This window comes from Dasypus novemcinctus, chromosome 9 (genome assembly GCF_030445035.2).
Source record: "Dasypus novemcinctus isolate mDasNov1 chromosome 9, mDasNov1.1.hap2, whole genome shotgun sequence".
Classification (NCBI taxonomy): Eukaryota; Metazoa; Chordata; class Mammalia; order Cingulata; family Dasypodidae; genus Dasypus; species Dasypus novemcinctus.
The window spans coordinates 85,413,012-85,426,552 of record NC_080681.1 but is presented as its reverse complement, the minus strand read 5'-3'; the positions used below and the strand labels follow the sequence as shown (position 1 = coordinate 85,426,552).

Genomic DNA, 13,541 nt, shown 5'->3' with positions numbered 1-13,541 from the left:
GGCACCCAGAATTGTGAAATGCAAGCCACACACTCCAGAGTCCTGTTTCCATCACCTGCCACCTTCCCTGGGCTTTGGTTTATATGACCCCACAATCAGGTTGTCAAAACGTGTAATTTCCTTGGTGTCCACGTCACCTTCTGCCCTGGCTCTTCGTACTCCTCTCACTGCTCTGTCTGTCCTCTTGGTGGGTTTCTCTTTCTCCTGCCCTATAAATGAGGATGCCCCTGGGAACCCTGTCCCGGGCCCTCCCTTCTAACTCTACTCACACTCTGTGGACACTATGGTCCCCCCATGGTGGCCGAGGACTCTGGAATCGCCATCTCAGCACGGACTGACTGCCTGCCTGCCTGTTGGACTTCTTCACCTAAACGCCCTCCAGAGCCTATAAAACGAACTCACGCTTCTGTCCTAGGTGGCCTGTGTCCCACCTAAGCACTGCTCTCCAGGCCAGCTGGGCCTCATCTTGACTCCTTCCTCTCCTTCAACATTCTTATACAACCCATCACCAAAGTCCCCCTGATTTTACATCCTAGCCATGCCTGAATCGGCTTCAGGCCAACATCACCTTCTGCCAGAAACCCTGCAGAAACCAGCCTCCTCCTTCTCTTGATTTCATCCTCCACACTGCAGCTAGAATGATCTTGCCACGCCCCAGGGCTGACTCTACCAGAACGTGGCCCCCAAAAGCCACCTGAGGTGAGACCACGTGCTTTCAGAGGACAGGGGCTATGCCTGATTCACCTTTGTCCCCAGGGCATGCCTCAACCTGGCACACAGTGGTGGCTCCATAGATGTTTGTGGAGTGAATGAATGACAAAACCTGTTACTCCATATCCTTTCCATGATCTCATCTTATCCCCAGGAGACTGCGCTCATGGATTCCCTCTTCCCGTAGCCTCAGCCTTGCCCCTTAGTTGATGCTTCTCCAGATTGCTCCAATCCCAGGAACTCAGCTTCTGGGGCAGGCAGGACCCAATGGTCATTGTCCCCAGGGGCTGGCAGACAGGGCTTGGGCTTGCCTCCAAGGTCAGGCATCCTGAAAAAGGCCCCATACCCGTTTGGGACCTGCAGGGAAGACCGCGGAAAGTTTCCAAAGGACCCCATGGTTTTGGGGCTTAGCCTGCGTGGCTCGCCCAGGCTCCCTGAGTCTCCTGGCCTCTGCCCAGCAGTTCCTTCCAGAGCTGTGCTCTGGCCAGCTCTCTGCAGGAAGGCACGTCCCGTTTCATCTGCTGAGGCTGCGTGGACAAGGAGAGGAGGAAAGAGGGAGAGCCACGGGGCATGGGGGCACCCAGAGACAAAGATAGGGAGAGAGGAGACGCACACAGAGAGGCAGGAAGATGAGCAGACATTCACAGAGAGGGATGAGGAAGAGGAAGAGGAGAGAGACAAAAGGGAGAGGAGGAGACGGGGTCCAGAGAGAGGCAGTGGAGATGTGCAGAGACACAGGGATACTGGGAGGAAGAGAAAGAGAAAGGGATAGAGAGAAGCAGACACAAAGCACAGAACAAGACAAAGATAGGGGAAAGAGATATGAAGAGATGGAGCTAGATATGGAAGGAGAGAAAGGGAAAATGAAGAGAGAGAAGAAGGAGAACCCAGAAATGAGAACAAGAGGTCTGCTGGAGGAAAGACTAATTCACCAGAGATATCACGGAGGGCTTCCAGGAGGAGAAGCCATGGAGTAGGACTCCCAGGACGGGTGATTTAGATGGAAGGGTAGAAGAGGGCAGTCGAGGCAGGGAAACAGTGTGAGCAAAGGCCTGGAGGAGGACCAGAGGTCTGACAAATGGTGGGGCTGGTTTGATGGTTGTCACTCTGCCCTCTTCCCCCCAGGCCCCCCGAAAGTACCCTTATGTGGCAATAGGTAAAGGCACCCTGCTCTGGGTGGACGCAGGCCCCAGGACCTTTCAGTGCAAAGGGAAAAGCTCCCCTTCTTCCAGGCTCAGTGAGCAGCGTGCAGGCAGGATCCAGTCCCTTCCCGTCTCCTGGGCACAGCCCGAGGACCCCAGTGGACCCTCAACCCTGGAAGGCAGGGTAGGACAGAGTGAAGACTCTGTCCTGGGGTCAGGAGACAACCCTTAGGCCATCCTGGCTCAGCAACCAGCAGGCTCGAGCAGTCTCCTTGCTCTCTCTGGGCCTCAGGTCCCCCCCGGGAGGTTGGACTAGCTGGTTTCACGGGCCCTCTCTGATCCCCGAGTCCATCATTTATGATGTGCATCCGAACTCCTCCTTAGCGAGCCTCCTGGGTACTTGCTGCTCTTCAACTATTTCATCTCATCCTTCTCACTGTAGGCAAGTGAGGCTCAGGGAGAGGCCACGACTCGCCCAGGGTCACACAGCTGGTAAAACGCAGAGCCTGGACTTGAATCCAGAGATGTCTTAGTTCACTGCACATTCCAATACACCCACTCTCAAGTATTTGCGGCAGCGGCAAGGGATCCCAAGTTCATGTCTGGGGGCAGGAAATTGTCAGGAACATGTGTACCTTCCAAGGTTCACCAGATTGGACAGCAGATTGTGTGCGCGCTCAGAAAGAACAATACACCAATTAGCAGGGTAGTTTCAAGGCAGCGTTGGGGGGCTGGGGGAGGGGAGGGGGGAGAACCAGATGTTCCCACAAAGGCTCCAGAGTTGCACGGGCTCCCCCCGGCCAGCACACATGTTTTTGTCTCCTGCGAGTATGTCGGGTTTCCAGTTTTCTCCTGGAAGAGCGATCCCAAGCCCATATTTATGTTCCGTCTGAAATTAATGCAAGGGAAACTTTCAAAGGCGAATCTAGCTGCCAGGACCGGCGAGCCGGAACAAGATACGGCAGCGTTTGTTTTTCTGAGGAAGTGTGACAGGAGGGTTGGACGGATGGACCAGGGGATGGAGGGACAACCGCAAGGCTTGTCATCTCCAAAGGAGTGTCCGGTTGGGAAACCGGCAGAGCTGAGTTTCTCCTGTGCTGCAGGCTGGGCAGGGCTGGGGCCTTTCAGTTCAGCACCTTCTCTGCACCCACCCTAGTGCCGGGAGCTGAGGCACGCGGTCCCCGCCCCTGAGGAGGTCACAGTGTGGAGGGGGAGATGGACACACAACTACAGGCAGCATGAGCCATGCAGTGATGGAGGGACACCCCGGGGCCTTGGGGGCCTTGGGGTAGGTGTGGACGGGGTGGGACCCAGACTAGGGGGGTCAGCAAAGGCTTCTCAGAGGAGGGGGCCTCAGGGATGACTCCTGCAGGATTAGCAAGCAAGGAGGAGGAAGAGAGGAGCGAGGGGCTTCCCAACACAGGGCACAGCAGGCACAGGCAGGAGGTGAGGCACAGGCGGGTGTGTGGGCCCCCACGAGCAGTTCTGGGTTGTGGAATATAAAGTGAAAAGGGAGGTGGGTGAGGCCAGGGCTGGGGCAGGCAGGACAGGACGTGGAATTCTGAATCCCAGTAGGAGAAGGCTAAGGGGGCAGGTTTTAGCTGGAACCAAAGAGCACTCTCCCAGGCAATTGTCCACCTCTGTGAGAGAGTGAGAGCCCCATCCCTGGAGGATAGTGAGTGAGAGCTTATCAGGTCTGAGTAGAGGGGATTCAGGATCATGTCTAGGTAGAATCTGAGATTCTGCCCTTGTCAGCAGTCTTTATCACCTGCTCCTCTTTGGAGACTGCTAGAACTCAGGATGTCAGAAGTGAGAGGCTTGCAACTTGAACTTGTCAGCTCTGCTCTGGAGCTATCATTAATAACGCAACGATGAATATGAACAGCCATAAAAGCAACCCCAGCTACTGCTTCCCCAGCACTTAGAATGGACCAGACACTGATTCATTTTCTCATTTAGTCTCACAAAAATCCTGGGGCTAACAGAAGTTGGGTAACTTGCCCAGTGTCACCCAGGCAGAAAGGGGCAGAGCCGAGGTTTGGCCCAAGCTCCTCCAGGGTGTGGGGATGTGTCAGCTGAGAGGCCACTTCGTGGCAGCAGCTGCAGTGGCCGGGGCTGCGGGTGCAGGGAAGACTCCCTCTGGGTGCAGCGTCCTCCTAGGGGCCTGCACGGGTCTGACGCTGCCCGGTTGAAGAGTGCTCTTCAGGACCTCCCCTAATTGTGTTCTTGTCCCTCTCCTCTCTGCCAGACCTGTCCCCAAGCCGACCCTTAGGGTGCCTCTAAAACCCCCAGCATTGGAGTCTCTCATTCCTTTGCTCCAGACCCTCCTTGAATTACTATTTGGTGTGGAAGCCGGAAGCCTCCCCTGGGTGCCTCCCTCCCTCCCCGGCAGGGGTGGAGCCCAAGCCCTGGGGTTTGGACCAGCCGGAGCCCTCCTCTAACCCTGACTGGGTCCTGCACATGCAGGCAGTGCCCGGCCCTGAGGATCAGAGGCGTGTCCAATGTGGCCCTTTCCTCCCGGGGGGAGGGGGTCACTGCACACCCAGGCAGGGACTATGCGGGGCGGCTCGAGGTCAGCGCAGGGCCTGTTGGGAGAGCCCCAGAGCCGGAGCCAGCGAGTGGCTCTGTGAACTGCAGGGGGCAGTGGCCCGCTCCAGGACCAGGGATGGCCGTGGCCGTGACAGTCGCTTTTCTCAAGGAGCAGAGGCTCCGTTCCTAGAATCACCACACCGCAGGACCCCGGGAGAGCTGTCCTGGCTCTTGGGGAGCCCACAATCTCCTCAGCCTCACTGCATTTCCAGCTGAAACCTGCAGGGCCCCAGCTCATCCTCAGAACCACACGGCACTTCACTCTGCGTCCCTAGGGCCCTGCTCTCACAGGGCGAGCCTTGTCCTTGGGGTGTGCAGAAGACTCTTAGGGACCAAGGACCCAGAAATAACAGTGATCAACAGGAGCTAACATGGACTGAGCAACTGCACCATTCCAGGCACTGAGGCCGTTGCTTCTCATGCTCATTTTACAGAGGAGAAATTGGAGGGCCAAGAGATGCTAAGGAACTGATTTGTCCAAGACAGCGTGGCTTGTCAGGAGAAAATGCTGGGTTTCTGAGAGACCCGGGCAGTCTGGCTCTGGAGCCCAGGATCTTAATCCATGACCACTGCACTTTTTTCTCTTGCCACCTCACTCTGCCCAGCAAAAGTGCTGAGCCCATTGTTAAATCCCATTTCCTAAATCCTTGTTCACCACTGGAGCAGCCTTACAGATTCGGTCTGAGAAATGGGCACACTGCTGTTCTAGACTCCACTGGATTTGGAAACTCAGCTTGTGTCCATGTCCCTGCTCTAGTGAGGGACAAGCTGGCAGATGGGCCTATGCCTCCGGCTGGCTGGCTGGTCTGTGGGCGGAAATGGGAACAGCAGCTCCCGTCCAGAGCAGGTGTGCCTGCTGCCATGTATGTACATGGTGGGGTGGCAGGGCATTTTGAAGCACGGCTGGAAATTCTGAGACAGTTCCAGGCTTCACCCTCCAGTGTGGGGAGTGCGGCAGGCAGTGGGCACTTGCCCGAGTGAGAAAGCTGCTGGGTATGTGCTGCCCACTTGCAGGGCCTCTTGGTTCTAAGGTTAAAGAGCTCCTACATGGAGTCCTGCTATTCTTCTGTGCTCTGCCATGAGCTTGGAGGGACTTCCATTCCTCAGTCCACCACGTGGAGAACCAAGGCAGGGAAGGAGGGTCTTGACTTAAGGACTCTGGGGATGACGGGAAGAACAGGAAGCCAGGGGGACCTGACCTGTATCAGGGAAATTTCAACCAGTTCTCATCTCCTCCAGGAAGCCTTCTTTGACTTCCCCTGTCTCTTTTCAGTGCCAATCACTCACACTTCTGTTAGGCATGAATAGAACCACTGCACGTTGGGGACAGAAGGAACCCAAACATTCACTTGTCTAAGTTGCTCCCTGCAGCTGACAAGTCCTCACGGAAGGCCTCAGAATGCAAGAAGTTTCAAGCCCAGGTCTCTAATGATCTTTTTCGATGTCCCAGCTCCAGAGGTGTGCTTCTGATTATGGGTGCATAGCATTTTAGCAGGGATAAGAAACAGAGGGTGGCATGGGCCTGGAGGGTGGAGGTAGGAGCACTGGGGCCAGCAGATCCAGTGTCCCTGTCTGTGGCTCACACAGCCATCTTTTAGCCCTTCAAATCCTGCTTTCTGCCTGGAATTCTATTTCCTGAGAGCAGGTGGCAGCAGCCCTTTGTGGAGGGATTTCCAGATCTTGGGAGGTTCTTAGCTTAATACTTCTCCCAAGGAGTCTTGGGAGTTGAATCAAACTGTGTTAGAATGTAAGAATGCTATGATGGGGAAGCGGACTTGGCCCAGTGGTTAGGGTGTCTGTCTACCACACGGGAGGTCCGCAGTTCAAACCCCAGGCCTCCTTGACCCGTGTGGAGCTGGCCCACGCATAGTGCTGATGTGCGCAAGGAGTTCCGTGCCACGCAGGGGTGTCCCTGTGCAGGGGAGCCCCACGCGCAAGGAATGCGCCCTGTAAGGAGAGCCGCCCAGCGCCAAAGAAAGTGCAGCCTGCCCATGGAGAACTGACACAACAAGATGGCGCAACAAAAAGAAACACAGATTACTGTGCTGCTGACAATAACAGAAGTAGACAAAGAACATGCAGCAAAATAGACACAGAGAAGAGACAACCGGGATGGGGGAGAGGAGAAGGGGAGAGAAATAAATCTTAAAAAAAAGAATGCTATGATGATAGAATGTTACGATATTAGGGTTACAAAATCTTAGAATGATAGGATGTTAGTGCCAAAGGATTTTGGAATATCAGAAGTTTATTGGGGTTATAGCATGTTAGAGTATAGACCTCAAGATAACCAACAGGCTCTCAAGTTGCAGTGAATGGGCCCTAGAGGTTATCTGCTCTCAAATTGGGTCTGGGTTATGTCTCCAACCAGCTCTGCTAGTTTCTACATTACTCATTCTATCCCAGGAAAAACAAAACAAAACAAAACAAAACAAAACAAAAAACATGCTGAGGGATTCCTGGGTGGCTGAACAAGTACAGCATAGCCCAAGAAAGTCCCAGTCTCCTTAGAGCTAGGGACAACATGAGCATTTTCTTCTAATGTCTGGAACTGAGACATTCCTGAGGCCTGGGGCCCAGGAGATGTCATGTGACTGAATGGAATAAATGTGATTTTGGGTCATTTTTATAGAACAGCTAACAGGTGTTGGCAATTCTGAGGGGTATGGGTCCTGTGCTGGGGTGGTTCACACACATGGGATGATGACTCAGCAGTGGGTGCTAGGATAAACAGTAGACAGGCCTGGGGATAGCATTCACATTTATACCCTAGATGTTTGATGTTGCTGGCGGTGATCTTAAAACACGCAACTTGGGACCTGGCAAGTTCGTAGACCCTCATTGCCAATGAGTATTTTCTGTGTTCCTAGCACAGACAGAGTAGATAGGTGTCATGCATGTGCCCTTACCCTGGTCCACAACAGACATCACTAATCAATCAGGACCTTGTCCCAAGAGCTCTGCATCCATCACGCTTCCGGCAGCCATTACTAATCAATCACAGATGACCCACCTTCCTCCTCTTTCTCCATAGATGGCTTCAGCTTCTACTTTGTAGAGAAATCAGAAGCTATCAGTTGGGAACTCTCTCAGCTTTCTACTACCAAGCCTTTGTTGGCAAACCTCCTTCCTCCTTCCCTTCATTTACACAGAGAAGAGGTGTCCTCCTCCACCCAAAGTCAGATCTACCAACTGAGCTCTAGTCCTACCCTTCCTGCCTTCTTGGAACTCAAGGCCAGTCATTTCTTTCTCTTTCTGTCCTGTATCATCAGCCTCATTTCTTCTAGACAACTGGGCTCACGCACTGGCTGTAGGCCTCTCCTGAGAGGCAGGGCTTTCACGGGGCCTCAGCTGTCACCCAAGCCTGCTCAGAGTTTATGTACATGTCACACCCCAACTGTCCCTGAACCTGTTGGAGAACCTCACTTCCACCTGGAAGATATCAAACAGCACATGCCACAGACATATTACAGATACTCAGGATATTCTTCCATGCAGTGTACAGGCTAAATCGACACCTCTTTCCACATTCATCAACATTCACAAATATACCAGCAAAGACACTATGTGCAGGGGGAAAGCCTAGGACTGGGTCCCCAGGTGCTAGGTGTCAAACTGAAGCTCTGCTGCATGAAGGCCTTCAGGAAGCCCCTGTCCTCCTTGGGCCTCAGTTTTTATCTGCAAAGTGAATATAATGAAACCAATCTCATGGTGCTACTATAAATATCAGAGGTAATGTTGCCAGAGAGCCTGGAGTGGCGCCTGGCACACAGCCAGGGGGTTTTATTGTGAGAACCCCTCCACCATGGTTAAGATTTTTAAACCTGTGGCCTAAATGGGCACCATCCTAAGGGACAGGTATGTTCTCCTCCCTTTAGAGATGAACGGCTTAGGCCTCAGGAGGTGAAATGGCTTTCCCAGGGTCTCTTAGTGGACAGGGGGAGAGCCAGACTCCAAAGCACTTACCCTTTGCTCTGAACCACCCCGTTCTGAGCAGAGGAGGGGCCAGTCTGGCTTCCACACTGGAAATCCTGTCTGTTCTTGTGGGCTCTTGGGTGGGATTCTGGAGCTGGGGTGGGCCGCAGGAGAGTCTTGATAGGCAGTGGAGGGGCCCAGACAGGCTGAGGTTCTCTCTCTCCCCCTCCTTAGTCTGAGCTGCTTCTCCCCAGAACTCCAGAGCCATCGAGCCTTCAGGACCTGAATTTGGCTGGACTCTGAGGAGGTTGGGCCTGTTGTAGAATGGCAGAGCCTCAACAGGGACCTGGCTCTGGTTGGGGTCCCTGGAGTATCTTCTCATTGTGTTTCCATTCCCTAAGATATTTCCTGGAGCCACCCAATAAACTGGATCTGAAAGTCCACTGTGTGAGCGGGCATGTGCCTGGGGGATGGCCAGGAGTACTTCCAGAGGCTTAGACCCTTCCTTCTTTCCATACACTTGGGGTCCCTGTGCCACCTTTGAGGAGCTGATGGCAGATGAGCAATAAGAGTCAAGCTGACCCCTGAGACCCCACTGCTCAACAACTGAAGATGATCCTGAGACGGCAACCCAGAAGTGTCCAGCACAGGAGCACGAGGCTGGAGTGGGTGTGGCAGCAGATTGCACACTGCTGGGAGTGCTTGGCCTGGTCCTGCACATAAGTCCTCCAGCCTGTCATCAGATGTGTGACTTGGGAGTTACACGCCATAAGAGTATAAGGAGGCAGGAGTGGACTCTTCTCACCACAGATTGCACGTGTACGTGTTCCATGCCAGTGCCTCATCGCAGGCCAGCTCGGCTGGCTCCCTGCCCTCCAAACGTCAATGGAGACCTTGGATCAAAGCTCACGGGCCTGGGCTCCTATCCTGACTCTGACCCCGACTTGTCATGCAGCCCTGCCCATGTCCCTGCCCAGTTTGCCCAAGGCTGGGAGGCTACTTTGAGCTCTGCAATTCTTGGGGGAAGCATAGCTCTGTAGCCCAGCATGGGTCATTTGTTCCAGAAGTGGCTGAACCCAAAGGGAAAGAAGCCAACAAGATCTGTGCCTGTTTTTGGAGAACAGGTCTGCGGGAGTTGAGGCGAGAGCTCTCTTTGCCCTGACTTTACTGGATTGACCATGAGGTGCAGCGGTGCTCAGAGATGTATTCACCAAATGCAATGAATGTCTCATGATGATGGAGGAGGTTGTTGTTAAGGGGGGAGGAGTCGGGTGAGGGGGTGGGGGTATATGGGGATCTCATATTTTTTGAATGTAACATTAAAAAAATAAAGACAAAAAAAAAAAGAAGCTCCCTGGGCCCAGAGGAGAGCAGGATGGGGAAGTTCTGGCCAGTGTTCATTCATTTGTTCATTCATTCACTCATTCATTCTTTCATTCATGCACCAACCCTCAAACATCTTACATGCTACCAAAGACACAGATGACTATGCCCTGGTGCCCGCCTTTCCAGGGAGCTCAAGTTGGGGGTGGGAGACAGACCCAACACCATTTGCTGGGCTACACTGTGGGGAAAAGACAGGAGATGGGGAGAAGGTACAGAGCCTGGAGTTGATGGATTCTTGGATGGGGCAGCAGCAGTGAGAACGGATTGCAGAGGATGGGCTGCAGGTCTTTTTGGAGGTCTGTCATCAGGACTGGCCAGTGCCTGACTGGATTTTACAGTTGGAGAAGGAACTGGAATTGGGCCTGATGCCCGAGTGCTCACCTGATGCTTCAGGGGACAATCATGTCTCCATAGATCTGGAGTTTGGGGAAAAGGAGGACTGTGCCCAGAGCTGCCCTTAACCCTGTGTTTTTTCACCTCCAGGCTCTCCCATTTCCTCTCTCACAGGAAAGAGCTTGTGAAAGCTGCCCCCAGGCCCTGGGTGACCTGGTCCTGGGACCTGAGGCAGGTAGGCAGTGAGGTCCCACCAAGGCGAGGTGGAGCATGTGGAATGCTAGTGCCTTCAGTGGTCTCCACCAATGACGGCTCGCCTGGGGCTCCTCCGAGACCTGGGGTTGAGCCTGGGCTGGACGAGCTCAGCGTTGGCTCCTCTTTTGAAGTCAGCCGGGAGCTTTACCAGGAGAGAATGCACTGCCAGGTGCCTACAGGAGGAGTGCTGGAAGCCGTTGGATGGTGAGGAGAGGGTGAGTTGGTGAGGATATCCCTGCACGGGTCCCCAAAGCTGTTCCTACTCACACCAGGAATGCAGCAGGTGCTTGGCAGCTGGAGGGTGGCCCAGCCCTCTCCATGAGGAGAGTCAAGGTCTTGCTCATGCCAGCTCCCTCCAGGAAGCCCTAACAGGCCTCTCATAGGAAGCCTCCCTTCTCTGAAACCTGTGTCTGAATAGCTCCTGCAATCACAGATGTTATAGATATAGAGGGAAGGACCCTTAGAAACCACGAAGTCCTGGCTCTTTCTGTTCAGATGAGTAAACTGAGGCTATAAGAGGGGAAGGGCTTAGCCAGAGGCTACAACAGGTGACAGCTGAGCTCCAACGCGAGCCCAGAATTCTTGCTGTCCTGCTGTAGCTGTGACCTTAAAGAGGCTGTCCCAGAGGGCCTAGGTCCATTTCTGAGCCCCTCTGTGTGCCTTGACTGCGTTGAGGGCTGCAGAGGAAGGAAGAAAGGAACAGACAAGCCAGGTACCCCTGACTCTTGCCCTCAAAGTATTTGAGGTTGAAGCAGAGGGACAGACCAAAAACATGAACATGCCTCATTACAAAATCAGGGTGTGCCAAAGGGCCCTTCTGGGTGAGATTGACTACTCGACCTGATTCGACTCAGCCTGGTCTGGATGGGCAGCGTATGGGTATCAGGTCAGGAGGGAGAAGGGTTAGAGGGCAGCAGCAGGCCTGGACGAGCTCTTCCATGATCCCTCTCATTTAATTCCCACAAAACAGGGGGTGACTTCTGTGAGACCCAAACATGGCCAAGAAGTAGTTTGCTGTTGTAAGCTACTGAGCAACACTGACTAATAAAGTAGGCAAAGACAGTATCGTGTTCCCAGAGTGGACATTGCTGTCATCGGTAAAAGAGCAGAAGAGGGAGAGGGAAAAGGAGAGGGAGCAGAAGGAGATGCTAAGGTGAGTCCTGTACCCAAACATCTGGACTTCCCTTTGCCTAAAGAGTTCAGATTCCCACAGAAGGAAGCATCAAGCATCAATATTTCTGCACTGAGACAGGAATAATTATCAGAATGATGATGATGACAACGGTAGCTGCCATTCTGAGTTTCTCCTATGTGGCAGGTTGTTTATATGCTATCACTAATCTTGACCGTGATTCTACAAGGTAGCTATTTTTTGATTCATCAATTAGCCATGGCTCTTGCTGCCCATTGCCAGGTAAGGGAATTGAGCCTCAGGGAGGGCACTATGCCAAGGTCATGCATTCTGGACGTGGCTGAGCTGGGATCTGGAGCCAGGACTGTGTGATGACAGACCCTACCTTCTCTCCACCGGGCCCCTCGGCTCTCACAGCTTCAGCCCTGGTAGCCCCAGTGCCTTTGGCAGGCCAAGGCTGGGCTGGACAGTAGAAGCTGCCTGCAGTTCTGGGCTCTCAACATGGCCTTCTGGGGCATGAAAGAGCAACAGAGTTGTCCCGGTCTCTGCAGGGGTCACTCCCCTTGCCGGTGGCAAGTGTTACTGAAGGGCCCTAGACCAGAAGCAGAACTTGTGTTGGGTCCCCCAGTCCTGCTGCTGAATGCTGCCTGGCTGTTCCTGCCCTATTTGAGGCCTCAGCGTCTCCCTTTCTGAAGCAGAGGTCAGGATAGGTGTGGCAGATGGAATCACATCCCCTACAAAGGCATGTTCAAATCCAAGCCCCTGGTCCTGGGATGTGAGCTCATTTGTAAGTGGGATCTTCCAAGAGCCTATTAAGATGAGGCCAAACTGAAACAGGGTGGCCTTGATCAAATATGACTGGTAGTTTGGACATGCAGCAGAAGCCAGGGGAGGAGACAGATTGCTGCGTGATAGAGCAGACTGAGCCACCACCAGAATGCTACAGACCCTAGAGAAAACCTGCCTGCTGAGACCTTGATTTTTAGTGAGACTATTTAGTGAGACAACAAATTCCTGCTGTTTAAGCCAACCAGTCTGTGGTAGCTGTTATAGCAGCCCTGGCAAGCTAAGACGGTAGGATCTAGCAAATTTCCCAGCCCTTCCAAGGGAAAGATTCTGAAAATAATCCCTTCTCCACCCTGGCCCAAACCTGCTCCGAAGGCAAAGAAGCAGATCTTGTCTTCATTCTCCTGCAGAAGTGCCATGACCCTTCTCCCCATCCGCTCGTTCCGCTTGTAGATCAGCTCCTGGCGGAAGTAGCTGTCAATCTCCTGCGCTGTCACCTGCTCGTGCGGTGGGAGGGTGGTGTTGATAAAGTTGGGTAGCTGCAAAAGCAAGACAGGGGCTGCCTTCAGTCTCTCTGCAGTAAGGGGGGCTTCAGGTGGGAGGGGGCAACTTACCTTTTGTAAGCCCCTACTGGGGGCCACACGTGTTGTAGACACAGCTCATTGATTTTGAAAATGCTGGGAGACGAGTATTGCTATTCCAGCCAGGGAAAGATGCCGAGACATAAGCAAAGCCAAACAGTAGCCAAGTGGCAGAGCCGGGATGAGCACCTCCGGCCACCGGGCTCCCACCTGTATCCTTGAGCCTGGGTCTCTGCCTTGTTTAACGTGGATCCCAGGCAGCTAGGGAGGTGCGCCCACTTCCTCTCCGTGCCCAGCACAGCAGGTAGAAGGAATTCAGCTCAGCAAGAGGGTGTGGAGGATCAACTGAGCTGCCTGGTATAGCAGGAGGGCCTGTGTGTCATCCCCTGCTCAGGCACTGTGTGGCTTCAGGCAAGGTACTTACCCTTTCTGAGCCCCTGCCTTCTGATTCATAAAGTGGGGCTGAAGGTGTTGTGGGGATTAGATGAGATGATGGATGCTGTCCTGAGTTGCCTTTAGCCCACCCCACCCTGCAGAGATGAGAGGAGGGTCATCACTCTTAATTTTTCCCACGTCTGAGCCTTGGTGGGCCACCATCTGCTGCCATCGCTAGCTCCCCCTCCCCAGTTCCACCCCCTCCCAGGACGTAACCGAACCCCCTCCACCCTTTCTTGAAAACATCAAGGTCCTTGAAACTCCAGGACCACAGCT

General features: G+C 53.7%; 1 protein-coding gene across 3 annotated transcripts in view; it reads right to left on the bottom strand.

The window, feature by feature from the left end:
* Positions 1-13,541, bottom strand: part of TRABD2B (TraB domain containing 2B) — a 233,728-nt gene that overhangs the window by 24,280 nt on the left and 195,907 nt on the right. For all 3 annotated transcript variants that reach the window (XR_009187213.2, XM_004482671.5, XM_023585824.3), the window contains exon 4: positions 12,614-12,788. Coding sequence is in view for 2 of the 3 variants with exons in the window: in XM_004482671.5 (XP_004482728.1) it covers positions 12,614-12,788 (175 nt within the window). In the remaining variant the exon portion in view is untranslated. The remainder of the gene's footprint in view (positions 1-12,613; positions 12,789-13,541) is intronic.